At 58.9% G+C, this 17,569-nt stretch overlaps 1 protein-coding gene across 1 annotated transcript; it reads right to left on the bottom strand.

Moving 5' to 3' along the window:
• Positions 1 to 344: 344 nt before the first annotated feature.
• On the bottom strand, positions 345 to 16,883 carry SHD (Src homology 2 domain containing transforming protein D). The gene is made up of 8 exons (XM_065422231.1): positions 16,579 to 16,883; positions 12,545 to 12,557; positions 9,402 to 9,528; positions 7,754 to 7,975; positions 6,402 to 6,462; positions 6,294 to 6,356; positions 4,877 to 4,996; positions 345 to 531 (listed from the first exon to the last, which is right to left on the bottom strand). The coding sequence occupies exons 1-8, from the start codon at positions 16,881 to 16,883 to the stop codon at positions 345 to 347; spliced, it is 1,098 nt and encodes a 365-aa protein (XP_065278303.1).
• Positions 16,884 to 17,569: the final 686 nt, after the last annotated feature.

Genomic DNA, 17,569 nt, shown 5'->3' with positions numbered 1-17,569 from the left:
AGGAGAGACCAAGGTGGGGGCGGAGGGGAAAGGGAATCTCCCGGACAATCTCCCCGACAAACAGCCCCGAAGCAGGAGCTCCCAGATGGGGCTAGAAGGGATGACCCTGTCCCTGTGTGGGACCTTCCAGGACAAAGGCCACCCCCCCAGAGCAGGACGCAGGGGTTGGAGGGCGTTGGACGCAGCATTGCGGCCAGAGCGACTTGCCACTGCTGCTTTGGAGCAGGAGTCCCCTGTGCTGAAACGGCCGGGCACGCAGCATGCAGCCCCATTCGCCCCCGGGGGCTGGGCTGGGGCCGGACCAGCCCTTCCTCGTGGTCAGCAAGCACCCAGCGCCTCCCGGGTCAGAGGGTCTGCACGGCGACGGGGTACAGCAGCGAGAGTTGCTCGGCCCCTTTGACGGGCAGCTCCTGCACCGTGTAGTAGTGGATGACCTCGGGGATGCTCTCGAAGGGGGCGCTGTTCTGGCCCAGCACATACTTGCTCTCCCTGGTCCTGGTGAACTTCATGTGCATGAAGCCCTGGCTGCTCCTGGGGATGGAAGCAAAGGGGAAAGAGCGTTAGCAACGGGCATCCCCTCGCATAGGAGCAACCCCACTGGCCCTGAGCTCTTGTCTTTGCTGCGGCCAGCCACTAGAGGGAGATATGGTCATGCAAAGCAGAGCTGCTCGGCTGTGTGTCATAGGGCCTATACTGCTAGTGGTTGCTGGGGATTCTCCCTTATCTGAAGCAGCAACAGCCGGTGGTTTTTGGAGCAGGAGGCTCTGAGTTCTAGCCCAGCTGCTGCCAAGTAGCCATGGTACTCAGCATGGCGACAGACGTGCAGTCACGGCTGGCCATGGGATCCGCCACACTAGCTTCCTCCTCATTGCTCAGTGGTGGAATCTGAGGCCCCAGAGAAGGGGAAGCCACTCGCTCACCGTCCCAGCAAACCAGCCCCAGCAACAGAGCCCGGGAGTGACGCCTGGCCACGCTGTCTGGGGATCGGAGCAAGGTACCGCGCTATCTCCAGGCCAGCGGATCCCAGTGCAGGAGTGTTGCTGGCTGTGGAATCCCTGAGCACCCTGGCAGGTTGCGTGATCCAAGCCAGCCAGGAGAGCGGCTGCTCTGCTATCTGGAGCCAGGCTGGGGGCAGAGATAGAGCCCACCCCAGCCCCAGCCCTGTGCGGGGATAAATATTTCAAAGCGCGCAGCGGGGGGGAGCGGGGCCCTGGGCTCCTGCCGGGGATCAGAGCATGCTGCTGCGATTAACCCGATGAAATATTCATGCCGGCTGCTCCCCAGGCCGCGCGGCTCACTCTGTGCACAGACAGCCGACAAAGCGCCCGCCGGCCCGGCCCTTTGATGTGCCTGCCGGCCGCTAATAAGCAGCAGATGTTCCAGGCCGAGAGTTCACGGGGAGCTACTTGTCGGGGGGATTGCGCCCGTGTGCCGGGGAAGGGCCTGGAGGATCCTGGGGAGAGGAGACCAGGCCTCTTGCCCCTCCCCCATCCAAGGCTCTCCAGGGATGACTTAAAAACTTACCCGCCTCAGGAGGAAAGCTTAAGGGCCTAAGCTTACAGGATGCTGATTCCCAGTCCCTTGCTCTGACCACTGGGCCCCACTCCCCTCCCGGAGCTAGGAACAGGAGCCTTGTCCCAGGACAAGGGGGGACTCTGGGGTCCAGCCTTCCCCTACGCTAACCCAGCAGACCACACATTCACCAGGAGCTGGGAACAAGAGTCTGGACTCTGGTCCTCCTGCACAAATCCACTCGCCCATCCTTAAGCAGACATGGGGTAAGAGGGAAGCTCCTCTCATGGATCAGTAACTGGTTTAAAGGCAGGAAACAAAGGGTAGGAACAAATGGTCAGTTTTCAGAATGGAAAGCGATAAACAGTGGCGTCCCCCAGGGGTCTGTACTGGGCCCAGGGCTGTTCCACTTATCCATTAATGCTCTGGAAAAAGGGGTGAACAGTGAGGTGGCAAAATTTGCAGATGATACAAAATGACTCAAGGTAGTTAAGGCCAAAGCAGACTGCGAAGAGCTACAAAGGAATCTCACAAAACGGGGTGACTGAGCAACAAAATGGCAGCTGAAATTCCATGGTGATAAATGCAAAGCAATGCACTTGGGCAAACGTCATCCCAACTATTCATACAAAACGACAGGGTCTAAATTAGCGGTTGCCCAGCAAGAACGCGATCTTGGAGTCACTGTGGATAGTTCTCTGAAAACATCTGCTCAACGTGCAGGTGCAGTCAAAAAAGCAAACAAAATATTTGGACCATTAGGAAAGGGATAGATAATAAATGTATGGTACATCCACTCGTTGAATACTGCGTGCAGATGTGGTCGCCCCATCTCAAAAAAGCGAGATTGGAATTGGAAAAGGTCCAGAGATGGGCAACAGAAACGATGAGGGGGATGGAACAGCTCCTGTAGGAGGAGAGATGAAAAAGACTGGCAGTGTTCAGCTTGGAAAAGAGACCACGAAGGGGGGATATGATAGAGCAGCGGTTCTCAACTGGGGGTCCGCGAGCCCTTTCCGCGGCTGAAACCTGGTGCCCCGAGCCCCAGCACTGAAGCCAGGAGCAGCGTGGGGCTGAAGGCAGCAGCCCGCCCCCCGCCCCGAAGCCGGGAACAGTGCGGGGCTGAAGGTGGCGCCCCCCCCAAACTTCCAAAGCCGGGATCGGCATGGGGCTGAGGCCAGCAACTCCCCCCTGCAAGCCAGGAGCAGCGGGGGGCTGAAGCCGGGAGCCCCAGCGCCCCCCCTGCTGAACCTGGAAGCTGCACTGGGAGCCCCCCCTCCCGTACTCAGCCCCTAGCTACTCCCTGCCTGCCCCCTGAGCTACCCCCCTGCCCACACACAGCCCCTAGCTACACCTCTCCCTGAACCCTGAGCTACTCCCTGCCCGTACACAGCCCTTCGCTACCCCCTGCCTGCACCCTGAGCTACGTCATCCACACACAGCCCCTAGCTACCCCCTGCCCACACACAGCCCCTAGCTACACCTCTCCCTGCACCCTGAGCTACCTCGTCCACACACAGCCCCTAGCTACCCCCTGTCCACACACAGCCCCTAGCTACACCTCTCCCTGCACCCTGAGCTACCTCGTCCACACACAGCCCCTAGCTACCCCCTGTCCACACACAGCCCCTAGCTACACCTCTCCCTGCACCCTGAGCTACGTCATCCACACACAGCCCCTAGCTACCACCTGTCCACACACAGCCCCTAGCTATACCTCTCCCTGCACCCTGAGCTACGTCATCCACACACAGCCCCTAGCTACCCCCTGTCCACACACAGCCCCTAGCTACACCTCTCCCTGCACCCTGAGCTACGTCACCCACACACAGCCCCTAGCTACTCCCTGTCCACACACAGCCCCTAGCTACACCTCTCCCTGCACCCTGAGCGGTTTTCAAACTTTTGAACTGAGTCCCCCCTTTGAGTTATATGTTTTGGTTGTGTCCCCCACAACCCAGACAGGCTGGTTGGCCTCCTGAGTGAGTCAGGGGGTGGAGGTGACGCTCCCTCCCTGGACCCCGCTGTGCGGAGCTGGCTCGAGCCCTGCCAGCCCTTGCCCCCCCAAATAGAAGTAAAAGTATGTCTATGCCCAAGGGTCCCCCCCGGCCCGGAGCCCCGAGTTCGCCCCTATGCCCGCTGGGCCCTGGCGTTTTTAGAGCATGTTGAGGGGGGCCGTAGCAAGACAAAGGTGGAGACCCCCTGTGATAGAGATCTGTAAGATCACGAATGGTGTGGAGAAAATGAATAGGTGTGAATAAGTGTTATAGGTGTGAATAAGTGTGAATATTTGCTGCTTCACATAACACAAGAACCAGGGGTCACCCAACGAAATCAACAGGCAGCAGGTTTAAAACAAACAAAAGCCTCCAGGAGAAGGTAGCGTCCATAGGGCACCACTAGGGCTGGCTCTATAGGGCTGGAGAGCAGAAATGTGCCACTCCTAGGTGGGCTCTGGCCCTTGGGGCAGTGACTGACGACGCCATGTTTTCACCCCTCAATGCCTCCGTTCTTCACCCACATCTACCCCTTGGCTCCAGGAGTCGAGATGCCCCAACACAAGGCACCACGTGTCCCAGGAGATCTGGCTCCCAGTGCCAGGGAGTGGGGCAGGAATGTAGCGATCACAGCGCCTGCCCAACCCCACCAGCCCCCCGCGGCCTGCGATGCACCAGCACCTGGAAGAAGTGAAGGGCTCTCCTCTGAGGTCAGTTTCTGCAGCCCCCACCTCCATCTCCTCCCAGGCCTGCAGGGCGAGAGGCAACCAGCTTCTCCCACCCCCAACCCCCCACGCTCCCCTCCCCACCACAACGCCAACAGGGCGCAGGCCATGGCACACCCGCTCTCTGCTTTCTCTCCCACGCACGTACCGTGGGCATGAGCTCTCGCTCCAACCTCCAGAGAGAGGTGTCATGGGAGCCCTGGGAAGTGAGAGGGAGAGAAAGGGGGAGTCTAGTGGTTAGAGCAGGGGAGTGGGAATCAGGACTCCTGGGTTCTACGCTTGGACCTTGTAGTGTGGTCTAGCCTGGGACTTTCAAAGGAGTTTATGGGAGTTAGCTACCGACTTGCACCTAACCCTCCTGGGAGTCAGACCTCCTGGGTTCTCTACCCAACTCTACCAATATCTCACCACTGGGAACCAGACCTTCCCCGCTCTGTGCCTCAGTTTCCCCATCTGTGCAACAGGGCTAACAGCTCCCCCTGGTGGGGGTGCCAGTTTAATTAATGACCGCCCACCTGGGAAGCTCCAGGTGGCTGGGTCATAGAGCTGCAGTGCGCGAGTACCCCCCCTGCAGACAATCCCCCGGCCGGCACAGCAGCTCTCCGCAGAGGCTGGGGGGTAGAGAGAGAGCGGGCGTCTCACCTGAGCGACAGGGAGTAGTCATGGTGGCTGGTTTCGCTGTTCCGCACCAGGTAGCTGCCTTCTTTGCACAGAGTCAGCAGGGTCTCGGCGTCCGCTCTGCTGATGGAGCCGTGGTACCACCTGGGGTGGGGGGAAAGGGAGAGGGTCACACAGCGGCAGACACAGAGCTGCCAGTGCTCACAATTTCACCATCAGCCTCGCAATACCTGCTGCTTTTAGGAATGTAGAACACAGGGCTAGACGTCTTTGGGCAGTCCCCTGCTATCCCAGGCAACCCCATCGTATCATCCCGGCCATAAACCTAGCAAGCTCCATCTTCAAACTAGCTAGGTTGGTTTCCCCTACTCCTCCTATTGGGAGGCTGCTCCAGAACCTCCCTCCTCACAAACCTTCTTTTAATTGCCTGCCTTTTCTCAAATCCCAAGCTACCGGAGTCACGTGAATACAGGAGAATCTCAGCTTTCCTTTAAAAGATTAAGTGGGCTTCTAGCTCTTCTAGTTGCAGAGAAAAGCCTGAAAACGCAACCCAAGAGCACCCTGAAAGCTCAGAACCAAGAAGGTAAATTGAAAGAACTGCCATGTTTTTAATCCCAGGATTGTTCAAGGCCATCTCATGATTTTTGGGGGCCTGACTCAGGAACTTTGAATGCTTGGGGTTGGCCACGCTGCAGGCAAGGTCCATGTTATCTTGGCAAGCGCACGACCCCCTGTCCCCGTCCCACCCATAAAGCTTCTTCTCCATCCCCCTGGACCTCATGATGTCTTTTACACCAGTGGAGAGTGGGAGCAACACGCTACCACAACCTTTGCCCTGGTGTGAATGACCACCCAAGACACAGGGTGACCGACGGTGGAGCCTGTTGCGGCAATCACCTGGGCTGCAGGACACGCAAGCCAGGCCTGTCCGCACGGGGCCCTCTGGAATGACTTAAATACCTGCCCCCTGTGGGCCCTGACCCTGGCCCTATGTTCAGGTGTGGTAGCAGCAGTGCTTTCTGGGCACGTATCCCAGAATGCCCAGCAGTGCTCCGATCTGTGGTGCATTGTGGGGCGATTGCAAACCATCCTCTGGGAGGAGAGAGGTCAAACTCCCAGAATTCCTCCGGGAATTCCTTCCTCCTGTGACAGTTTCCGTGGCATGTGACGGTGCTAGTGACTCAAAGCTCCTGAGCTCAGCGCTGTGTTCTGACCAATGACCCGTACGCACGCCTTGCCCCAGTGCACCTTGGGACGAATGCATTATGGGCTCAGAGCTCTGGCCACAGTTGCACCCAGCGTGGCTGGCTTGGGGGGTGGTACACCTTCAGCTCCCGCCCTGTCTGGCCTGCCATTAGGGCAGCGGAGCAGGCAGGGAACCGTGGATCTAAAGGACGCTGGTGCTATCCAGCTGCCCGGCTTGCCCGCCCCTGGGACTTACACCTGCTTCTCCAGTGGCAGCGAGGGGTCCACGCGCTCGGCCACGGGGGGGCTGCGCTCCGGGCTCTGCGATCGGCCGTGCTTGGGGCCTGCCGTCAGGTGCTTCGGCGGCCGACGGCGCTCTTTGTTCAGGGAGGAGGGGCGCTCCCAGTCGGGGTTCTCGAACTGCACTGCTTGGGTGGGGGGAAAAATGCGTTACACGGGGAGGGAGAGGTGGCAGGCTGCTCCTGGTCGGGCCGCGGTCTTGGCCCCAAGCTCAGCTGAGCTCCGAGTCCCCCTTGCCGGCTCCACCCTCCGCTCCCAGTGAGCCATAGTCTCTTCAGCCCAGCAGCAGCCTTGGCCCCCACTGACGTCAGTAGCCAGGCCCCACACCTGGGTACCTGGAGGACACTGCTCCCGTCTCTAGCCAGTATCTTTGGTCCAGGGCCAAAGGAGGGTGAACTCCTGCCCCACAAATGCCACCCCCGCCCCGTACCTAGCCTGGTGGGCAGAGCCTCAGTCAGGCCCAACCCTTCCTCAGTCAGATTCCTCTTAGCTTCAGCCTGCGTCCCCCGGTGCCCATCTGCCCACGCGTCCATCGAGCTGGGGGACGCTGAGCGCCCGGAACCCTGCTCGTTCGGAACCCAAGCAAACAACGTCAGACGCCGGAGCTCTGAATCCAAACTCTGTGCCTGATCCCAGCACCCCTCAGCCTCAGGGGAACCCCGCACCCCATCGCCCAGTTACATTACTTTGCTCACTGGGCCACTGAAGCCAATGGGAAGATGGCAGAGCTTGTGCCTGTGGCCTCTTTGCAGCAGGGGCCTGTAACCCCATGGAGCCTGTCTGGGACTGGACTAGAGCCCCTGGCGTGATGGGCCTTTAAGGTGCCATTAGTAATGCCACATCCTTTCCCTCTGACGCCATCTCCCGCTGCTGCGCCGGGGCAGGGCAGGAGGCCGGGGCGCCAGGCCGGGATCAGGGGGTTGTGCAGAGTCCCTTTGGCACTCTCTCCCTTTTCTGGCACCAGCAGGGCCGCTTCCCATGCCTGGCCCGTGTTAAAAATTACATCCCGATGGCACCTTTCACCCTAGAGGATCCCAAAGCACCATGGGCCTGCAACCCCAGTGACACGCAACCCACCCGGGGCATCAGCTGGGCACACAGCCCCATGGAGGTCAGGGGGATTGTAGCCCTGACCCTACTGGAAAGTGCTCTGGGGTGTTTAACGCTCAGGCAGAGCAGGGGGGATTTCAGGGCTCAGGATCTTGCTGGAAAGGGCTCCCCACAGGAAAGGCCTGGAGCTGAAGCCACCTGCCTGGGCAGAATGAGCTTCCTGGGAATTCCACACCTGAGGCTTAGCCCCAGAGCCATCCCCCTCCCTGGGCTCCAGCAGAGCCCCGTGTCTCCCTGCTCCCCTCCCCACAGAGATCGGCCCTTCCCTGGGGCGTTGCCCGCTCAGCGGAACGGGGCGGGACTCACCTGCAAAGGCCCGGGAGATGTGGTCTTTCTTCCACTCCCAGGGCTGATCGTACTCGTCCGCCGGCCGCTCGTCGTCTTGGGGCAGGCGGCTCTCGCGGGCCGGGCTGGCCGGGCCGCCCTCGGGGTCTCGCTCCTGCTCTTCATAGGGGGTGTCGTAAAGCTGCAGCCCCTGCTGGCACTTCTTCCCCCACCGGCCCTCCCAGTCGCCTTTGCCCTGGAGATCTGGGAGTCCAGCGAAAGGGGATTAGTTGGGCAGGGCCAAGGAGCCCGTGTATAGACGTGTGCCAGGGCATTGAGGGCAGACAGCAGGAGGCCAGGTGCAGACGAGCGGGTGGGGAGGGTGGCAGTAGATGCTCATATACATGGTGGGATTGGGTGCCAGGCAGCAGGTGCACAGATGCATGGGGGGTGGGGGAACACTGGGTGCCTGGTGCTCATGTGCATGGGGGGATGTTGGGTGCCATATTCCCACATGCCTGGGGGGAGATTGGGTGCCAGGTGCCCATGTGCATGGGTGGAGATTGGGTACCAGGTGCCCATGTGGATGGGGGGAGATTGGGTACCAGGTGCCCATGTGGATGGGGGGAGATTGGGTGCCAGGTGCCCATGTGCATGGGGGGAGATTGGGTGCCTGGTGCCCACGTGCCTGGGGGGAGATTGGGTGCCTGGTGCCCACATGCCTGGGGGTACATTGGGTGCCAGGTGCCCATGTGCATGAGGGGTACATTGGGTGCCAGATGCCCATGTGCCTGGGGGGAGATTGGGTGCCTGGTGCCCACATGCCTGGGGTACATTGGATGCCAGGTGCCCACATGCATGGGGATACACTGGGTGCCTGGTGCCCATGTGCCTGGGGGAAGATTGGGTGCCAGGTGCCCACGTGCATGGGGGAAGATTGGGTACCAGGTGCCCATGTGGATGGGGGGAGATTGGGTGCCAGGTGCCCATGTGCATGGGGGGAGATTGGGTGCCTGGTGCCCACGTGCCTGGGGGGAGATTGGGTGCCTGGTGCCCACATGCCTGGGGGTACATTGGGTGCCAGGTGCCCATGTGCATGAGGGGTACATTGGGTGCCAGATGCCCATGTGCCTGGGGGGAGATTGGGTGCCTGGTGCCCACATGCCTGGGGTACATTGGATGCCAGGTGCCCACATGCATGGGGATACACTGGGTGCCTGGTGCCCATGTGCCTGGGGGAAGATTGGGTGCCAGGTGCCCACGTGCATGGGGGAAGATTGGGTGCCAGGTGCCCACATGCATGGGGATACATTGGGTGCCAGGTGCCCATAACCATGGGGGGAGATTGGGTGCCTGGCGCCCACAGGCATGGGGGGAGATTGGGTGCCAAGTGCCCACAGGCATAGGGGGAGATTGGGTGCCAGGTGCCCACATGCCTGGGGGTACATTGGGTGCCTGGTGCCCATGGGCATGGGGGGTGCACTGGGTGCCCCCCACTCACCCGAGGGGCTAGCTAGCCAGGCAGCGGAGTTGATAACAGCCTTGTCCTGCCCCTTGGGCACAGGTCCCCCAGTGATAGCGAGAGGCCCTGCCCCAGACCCCGGGCTCAGTCGCAGCTGGGAGCCTCCGTGCCCAGCACCATGCAGCACAGAGTCCCCCTGGAGACTGCTCCTGCCCTGGTGTCTCTCACCTGCCACCACCCGCTGGGCGTCGTAGGGCTCCATGTAGCCGTTGTTCTCCGGCACCATCTCCTCGGCGTCCCCTGGCTGCTCCCGGCGGGCATCGAAGGGGTCGGAGTACTCGCTGTCGCCATCGCCCTGCGGGCAGGAGGCTACACTCAGCGCAGAAAGGGCAGGGCCAGGCCCAGCGGCACCCAAACGCCCCAGCTGCAGGAGCGGCCCGGGGAACCAGCCCGGGGCACTGATCAGCAGGAGTCCCTCTCCCCCAGCACACAGACTTCACTGTGTCCACCCGGATGAAGAAAGGTTAAAACTGAGCAAAGAAGCCTGGGGGGCGGGGATCTGAGAACGGTCTTCAAGTATGCGAAGGGTTGTTATAAAGACTACGGTGACCAATTGTTCTCCATGTCCACGGAAGGTAGGACAAGAAGCAATGGGCTTAATCTGCAGCCAGGGAGATGTTAGGGAAAACTTTCTAACTCTCAGGGGAGTGAAGCTCTGGACCAGGCTGCCAAGGGAGGTTGTGGACTCCCCGTCATTTGGGGTTTTAACGAACAGGGTTATTTGGTCCTGCCTCAGTGCAGGGGGCTGGACTCGGTGACCTCCCGAGGTCACTTCCAGCCCTACCATTCTATGATTTCCCTATGGACATGGGAGTTAAACTAGGAATCCGGTCAGAGCCAGGTAGCAGCCCGAACTCGAGGCCACCAGCAAGCTCATCTCATCAGAGGCCAGGTGAAAAGTGCAGAGAGAAGGAGAGGAGATGTGAGCCTGGAATGCGTTGAGTCCTACTTCCTGCTTTGACACCAACTCTCTACGTGATCTCGGGCAAGCCCCTGCCTCAGTTTCCCCATCGGTGACACGGGGCTCGTGACACCTGCCTGCTTTTCACATGCTTCCCGTGGGTTTGTTGGGGGATCTCTGCAGAGTGTGATGGAGAAGGAAGGCACTAAGACCCAGGGATATTTTGCGCCCTAGGTGAAACTTCCACCTTGCACCCCCCCCCCCCCCGCACATCGGTTCATTGGGGGTAAATCCCAACAAGCCTTTATAGACCCCAGGGGCCAGCCTGCCCAGGGGCTGCTCCCCAGACCAGGTTCCCCCTCTCCCCGCCCCCTGAACTCCCCTGGAGGGTGCACAGCCCCCCCCCCCACCCCGGCGGCCCCCGCCCCGAGTCCACTCACTGGCTTTGCCGGGCTTGGGCCGCTGCAGCAGCTCGGCAGGGAGGAGCCGCCTTCCGGAGGCACCGGAGAGCCAGAGCGTCGGCTTGTGGCGGTGGTGAGCCCCAGCCATGGAGGAGCCGGTGCGACGCAGGGGGACAGCAGCCTGCTCAGGCTGCGGCCCAGTGCCCGCCCTTGCCGCCGCTACCCCTCCCGGAGCAGGCTCAGGGCCCCGCGCCCCGGCGGTGGCGGCTCACATGCCCGGGAGCCGCAGAGCCTGAGCGCAGTGAGGGGGAAGCTGGGGGGGCACATGGGGGCCGGTGCCCGCATGCATCTGCTGCAGCCTGCAGGAGCCCCGGGGGGGGGGGGGGTGCCGCGCCGCAGCCTGGGCAGGAGAGGCGGCGGGCGCGGCTGCTCCCCACTAGCGGCACCACCGCCTTTGCAGGGCTGCTGCCCCCCTGCACCGCGCTGGCTCCTCCATGGCTGGGGCTCACCACCCCCGCAAGCCGACACTCTGGCTCTCCGGTGCCTCCGGAAGGCGGCTCCTCCCTGCCGAGCCAGGGCACCGCTTTTTGGCGCCCCCAACCACTTGGCACCCTAGGCGACTGCCTAGTTTGCCTAGTGGTTGCACCAGCCCTGCTAAGACCCAGATCCGCCCACTGGGAGTTAGGCTCCTAAATACCACTGAAGATCTGGCCTAAGCTTTGTCACAGCCGATCCCACGTCTCTGAAGGCAGACAGGCAGCAAGCGGGCTCAAGTGTGAGACGGGAAGTGCTACGCCCTGGGTGGAGAGGCGATGGAAAGCAAAGAAAGCAGCGGGACTGCGTGGCCATGCGGCTTTGGAGCCTGCCACCTCTGGGGTTCAGGTCTGAATCCAGGCTGGGGCAGGGAGGCCTGGGAGAAGCTGCCTTCTGGGGGCTGCTCAGTGCAGGGCGTTATTTGGTCTCAGGGTGATCTCAGAGCTGGCAGAACGCATTTAGCGCTGCCGTCGCTGCCAGCCTCAGCAGGATGGAGCCCGCTCTCCCCGCTCCGCCAGGTCAGAGGGTATAGGCATGCAGACTGGACAGAGAGAGAGAGAGAGTGTGTGTGAGTGAGAGTGTGTGTGTGAGTGTGTGTGTGTGCGTGAATATGCGTGTGTGTGAGCATGTGAGTGTGTGTGCGCGTGTGAGTGCACGCGCGTGTGTGCGCGCATGTGTGAGAGTGTGTGAGTGTGTATGTGTTTGAGTGTGTGTGTGTGTGTGTGTGTGTGTGTGTGTGTGTACCCATGCATGTCTTGTCCTGTGCCAGCCCAGAATGCACTCGTTCTGTGGATAAAGAAAACATCGGCCCGCAGCGCTGTCAATCCCCCTCATTCCCTAGCGCTCAATTCACAGACACAAAAGGGGAGAAATAGGGTAATTGCTTCAAGAGGCAATTTCCTCGCGCCTGTCTCATTTGCCTGCAGCTCTCAAAACATTTCCTCTGCGGGCTGTTTGAGCGCGTCTAACACGCTGTCGGGGGCAGCGAGTAGGGGGACAGGTCCTGGCAGCCGGGGATCAGAGATGGGGGAGCCGTCCGATTGGCACGGGGGCACCTGCCCCTTCGCAGGGCACAGGCAGAAGCTGATACCGCTGCTCATCAGGGGAGACAGAGTAAATGGCAACTGAGCTGGGAATTTCGGATGCAGGAGAACTGGCATCTGTAGCTACTGTGAGGAAAGGGCACGAGCCTGAACGATCACAGCACCTCCTGCTGATCTCCTCACACCAGCAGCATGAGGCCTGGGTGGGAAAAGAGGCAGGGGTACCAGGAGAGGTGCATGCACTTCCTACTGAGTCAGCACTGCCCATGGGGCACTGAGGAGCCGTTTTTCAGATGAGTTATCAAACCCCAGTGTGCTGAGCATCTGTGCTCATTACAAACCCCAGGGAGCTCTCTGCCAGGGGCAAGGCATTAGCCCTTGTGTCCTGGTCAAATTCCAGATGGGGAAATGACTGTTTGGTTTCTTTTTCACCTCCTGCCCTGGACTATAGCGCAGTGTTGCTGTGTGCTCTTGGAGCTGCCATGTTCCAGCCCAGAGATGGCTGCATTTCAGTGCTGGGTGAGTGAGCCCTATGCAGAGGCACTGTTAAACAGCTGTCACCGTTCACCTGAGAGGTGGCTGCATTTCAGCAGTGGATGAGTGATCCCTGTGCAGTGTTGCTGTGCGCTGTTAAAACAGTTGCTGCATTCCACCCCAGAGGTGGCTGCATTTCAGTGCTGGGTGAGTGTTTCCCGGATATGTAACATGCTTTGGGATGGAAGGCGCTGCCTGAATGTAAAGTGTGTGTGTGCAACAACTTCACTGATAGAGTTAAAGAAAAACAACCCCCCCAGTGAGAAGTATGGCCAGCAAAGGCCAGCATCCAGCAGGGACTGTCTCTGAACTCAAGGTGACCGGTAGCAGAGAGGAACACGTGGCCCACTTCAAAAGGGAATCAAAACAGCCCCAAGGACACTACAGACAAGGTCAAGGAACAGCTTAGGGGGGGAGCAGAAATATGCTGGATATTATCACGGTAAGAACACGGGGCCTGATGTCCTCTTTCATGTACTCTGGCGTAAATCAGCAGTAATCAGAGTCACTCCAGAGTCAATGCTGGTGTATGACCCCTGGCTCCTCTTCCTAGCTCAGGCCCCGATTGTGGGCAAGTCTCAGGGTAGGTCCGCACTGCAGGCGGGGCGTGTGATCACAGCAGGCCGGGACATGCCAGAGCTAGCTTGGATCTAGCCAGGTCAGACACCAACAGCAAAGGAACTGGCAGCGCAAGCTTCAGTGGGGGCTGTACGTGCTAGCTAGATCAAATCTAGCTCAGGTATGTCCACACATGGTGCAATCACACCTCCCCAGCTGCAGCACAGACAGCGTCCGCATCTCCATCAGCAAAGTGGGGGGGGCACGACGTACCCGCCTTAGGGGGTGTCAGGCTTACCAAGGAACTATCATGTAAACATATTATTCCAGTAGCGCCTGGCGATCCCAACCGAGATCAGGGCCCCCTTGCCCTGGGCACCGCATGCTCATAAAGTGAGAGACACCCCCCCTGCCCAGAAAGAGGTCGGATGGACGGGGCACCAGAGGGGAAGGGATTTGCCCGAGGTCACGTGACAGGGCAGTGGCAGAACCAGGAATAGACCCCCCCCGGTGCCCCAACTCACTGCTCTCACCACTAGACCACGCTGCTGCTAAGCTAGTCTTACGGCAGATTAGCTACCTCTAACAAATGAGGGCTTTCTTCCTCCGTGTAACCCACTCAAAGGACACTCCTAAGCCCCCCTCCCCCTGCCAGCCTTTGGCTGCTTGTTACCCAGGCTGGTTGGAATCTCATGCAGTCAAGGTCAGATCTAGGTTATTTCTGCCTGTAGAGTCGCTCACCTTCCTAACGGCTTGTGACATAACCTGCAGCGGCCCTCAAGCCCAAGCCCTCCTGCAGAACAGCCGCATTACAGGGTCACGGGGACGATCCGGGTGTGGGTTAGGTGAGCTGGCAGTCTGTTGTTGATGGCCTGAATCCATAAGCCAGGTACAGCGACCTCCCAGCTCACCCCTCCACCTGATCTCGCTCAGAAATCCTCTGGCCTGGGGTGGCTGGAGCTTGGCACCCGAAGCACAGTCGCTCCTGGTATTAAATGTCGCCCACTTATCGTCGCCAATGAATTAACCATCAAAGGCTGAGGCTGAAGCTGGGAATTTATGGCGGATGCTTTAATTATGGCGAGTTGGAGGAGTGGGGAGACGGGGGTTCTAATCCCAGTTCTGCCGTGTCACGTCCCCTCTCCCTGGGCCTCACTTCCCCCTGGGGAAAGCAGCACTGACCTCTCCCACAGCGGGGTTCGTTAGCGATCGCTGGGCAGGCTGGGATGGGGCTACCGGAACGCGCTACTGCCAAACACAGGCGGTGGGAATGCAGAGGGTGCATGTGGAGAGAGGTGTGAAAAATCCCTCTGGGCCATCGGCACCTCTGCCTGCCTCATGTCAAGGCTGAGAGCAGGGGTGCTAAGAAGGGCGGGAACCTGCGATCCCAGCAGCAGTCGCATGGAGCTGAGCCTGCCAACCGCCTTGCGCTTCAGTCTGGATTTCACACACTCCTCCGTGAGCTCACTAATGTGCTGACAATCCCCTAGCCTGCTGCACCGTGTTACAGCCAGCCCATCCTACTGGCCGAGGGCTCTGCACACCCATCCCCGCCATCTGTGACCCGGACAGAGGGGTCAGCGCTGATCTCTCCTTTGGCAGCACTCCCAGCCTGTTGAGAACCCAGGAGTCCTGCCTCCCCACTCCCCTGCGCCACCCACTGGAATCCCCGCTCTGTACCCTATGTCTACCCATCAATCACGAGACATACGCAAGCTGGTTTTGTCCACACTCGCTCGCTAAATATAGAATCCTGGGTACAAGCTCCTTAGGAATGTGCTCAACCAGCTAACCTGGGCCTCTGCTTCACTGCTATGCTCACTGGGGTACGCTACATGTCCCGCCGCCGCACCTCCTGACTGCAGGGTAGACGTACCCACAGCGTCCCCCATCTCCTTCATGTAACATTAGAGCCCACCGTTCAACGGAGAATGGAAAGGATGCGTCCAGAGTCTAGTGAATGGAGCAGAGGTGTCCCCGCTTCGGTGCCCATGGGCACGACCTGCATGGGCAGGCGCTGGCACAGCTACCCCTACGCAGCGGCAGAATAATATGTCCATGGATCCACTGCTCCAAAGAGGACCACTGAGTGCAGCAGGTTGCAACCCTATTGATCCAGGACCGTTACAGACATAGCCTATCGCTGTTCCTGCCCCACTGACATGCCCAGAATGGGCCACGGAGGAGTGATTGCTGGACAACCCCAGGCATACCCTGAGCAATGCTCCAAAGCTTCCCCCCTCGTCCCCCCGTGGAGCTCAGCATGCTCTCTGCATGGGCAGCTCCGGAGGACTAGCATGGATGGAGCTGGGCTGGAGAGATGAGGTTCAGTGACTGTCAGAGGAACAATACAGAAAATGCCATTGGGAAAGTGTTACATAGCATTAATAATGACCGGGATTCCAGGAGGACCGAGACGCCCCAGATGAGACCAGGCCTCATGGCACCTACGCGCAGCGAGCCCTGAAAAGTGTACAGTCTAACCAGACGAGACAGACCCAGGGTGCGGCAAAGGAAGGCGTTTCGTTTTAGCCCCATGTTACAGATGGAAAACCGTGACCTGAAAGAGGGGAAGGGACTTGCACAAGGTCGGAGCTGGGAATCAACTCCAGATCTCCTGGGCCCCAGTCCTCCTTTCCGGAGCTATGAAACCAGCAAGTCGGCTCTTTCCCTGATGCTGTCAGGAAGGATCATTTATTGTACGTTTCTTGCCAGAAGGTGAAACAAACCGAAAAGCGTGGCCGCCGCTTGAAATCTGTCACTGCCCATGGAGCCCCATGATAGACGCTCCCAGGCTGTGGCCCTCTCCTCCCCTCCCTCCTTCCTTTCTCCAGTTCATGGGTATATCCCACAATACTCAGCAAACTCTCCCCTGGGGAGTAATTTCACACACCGCCAAAATGCAGCCACCTCTGGGTGCAACCAGCAGCTGTTTCGTCATAATAGCTCACCGCAAAGCACTGTAGGACAGGAAGTGAACAATGCTGAATCTAACTGCAACATCAGGGTGAATTCAGGGAAGCCCAGCGTCCTCACCAGGGTGGGCCTCTGGTTAGGCTGCTGGGCCGAACCCAACATGCCAGCTCTTAGGCTAAGCGTTCAGGGTCAGCTGGACATCATCCGCCGCACGGTGCACCCTACCACGGCCAGAACAGCATTGACTCAGAGCAAAGTGCACCAGTTACTGAATCACCCATCCCACTGCATGCAGCACCTCGGAAAACCCCATCCAAGCAGCAACCTGACCCATCCCTGCTTAGCATGAGAGATCTGATGTGACCGCAGGCCGAGAGGGCCAGGCCTGAGTGTGATCAGACCCCTGGAGGACACCTGCTCAGTACATCCCCTTGCTCCTAGCACTTACCTGCTCTTGCCCGCCTTTGAGTTCCTCAGCAGCCGTCGCCAACAGAGCTTTGGACTCCACTTTGATAAGCCTGTGTTTTGGGGAGGTGTATTTCCCTTCCGCACAGCCACCAGCAGCTGCCGTATTTGGGGAGCCCGACCCCCCAGGATCCGGCTCCAGTTTATTGTCACTGTCTTCATAGGGATCCTCAAAATCCAGGCTCTTCTGCGCTCTGTAAGCCTTTAAAATCTCACTCTCCGTGTAGTCGGGCTTGGGGGGCTGTGGAGGAGACCTCCTGCTCCCAAAACTCAAGTAATCTTTCAGCCACTTGGCCATTTGTTCCAGCCTGACAACAAAACCTCGACCTCTCTGGGCAGAACAAGTGGGTTGGGAAGAATTCTCAAGCTGCCATCAGATAAGCCTTAGTGGGTCCCCATGATTTATAATCCAAATTGGGCGTCATTCATCTTCCTTTCAGGAGACCCTGCGCATCAAGAGGTCTCCAATGTTTATGTCTCAGACTGATGTCTTATCCCAGAGCGAGCTTCTCCAGGAGTTGGAAATGAAATGTCCTCTCTCCCTTTAAAAGAAGAGGGTTTCAAAGGTGTTTAACGCCAAACGAAAAGCAACACACTCCTGTCTGGAGATCCTATAGACCCTATGAAATAAAATACTTACATCAAACCAGATCTGTGTGTGGGGGTTGGATCACGGAAGGTTTCCACAATCTATTACCAGTTCAAATGCAATGGAAAATTGAGGGGAGAAAAAGTCTTTTTTAAAAAAATGTCATCTCCCCTGCACTAAGCTTCAAAAAATAGACACATGCAGCCAAAAACCTGTCTCGAATGAAAGCTCCAGAGTGTCTTTCTAAGAGATCGGTTTTAATCCCTAAAACGGATTTGCGATACCGAGCATTTACAAAGCATTAGCGCTTTTAAAGGGGAAAGAAAGAGAGAGAAAAGAAATTTACCAGTTCATTATGGAACGATCAGATCTAAGCAACAATAGAGCATCCCGCA

This window comes from Emys orbicularis, chromosome 24 (assembly GCF_028017835.1).
Source record: "Emys orbicularis isolate rEmyOrb1 chromosome 24, rEmyOrb1.hap1, whole genome shotgun sequence".
NCBI lineage: Eukaryota > Metazoa > Chordata > Testudines > Emydidae > Emys > Emys orbicularis.
The sequence above is the reverse complement of the archived record's forward strand: the minus strand, read 5'-3'. Positions and strand labels throughout refer to the sequence as shown.

Excerpts from the sequence above, each read along its gene's own strand:
- SHD (XM_065422231.1), bottom strand. The coding sequence starts at position 16,883 with ATGGCCAAGTGGCTGAAAGATTACTTGAGTTTTGGGAGCAGGAGGTCT. Across the intron at positions 7,976-9,401 it reads CGCCCAGCGGGTGGTGGCAG|ATCTCCAGGGCAAAGGCGAC; the intron begins GTGAGAGACACC and ends CTGGACTCCCAG. Across the intron at positions 4,997-6,293 it reads CTGCCACTGGAGAAGCAGGT|GTGGTACCACGGCTCCATCA; the intron begins GTAAGTCCCAGG and ends CCCCCACCCCAG.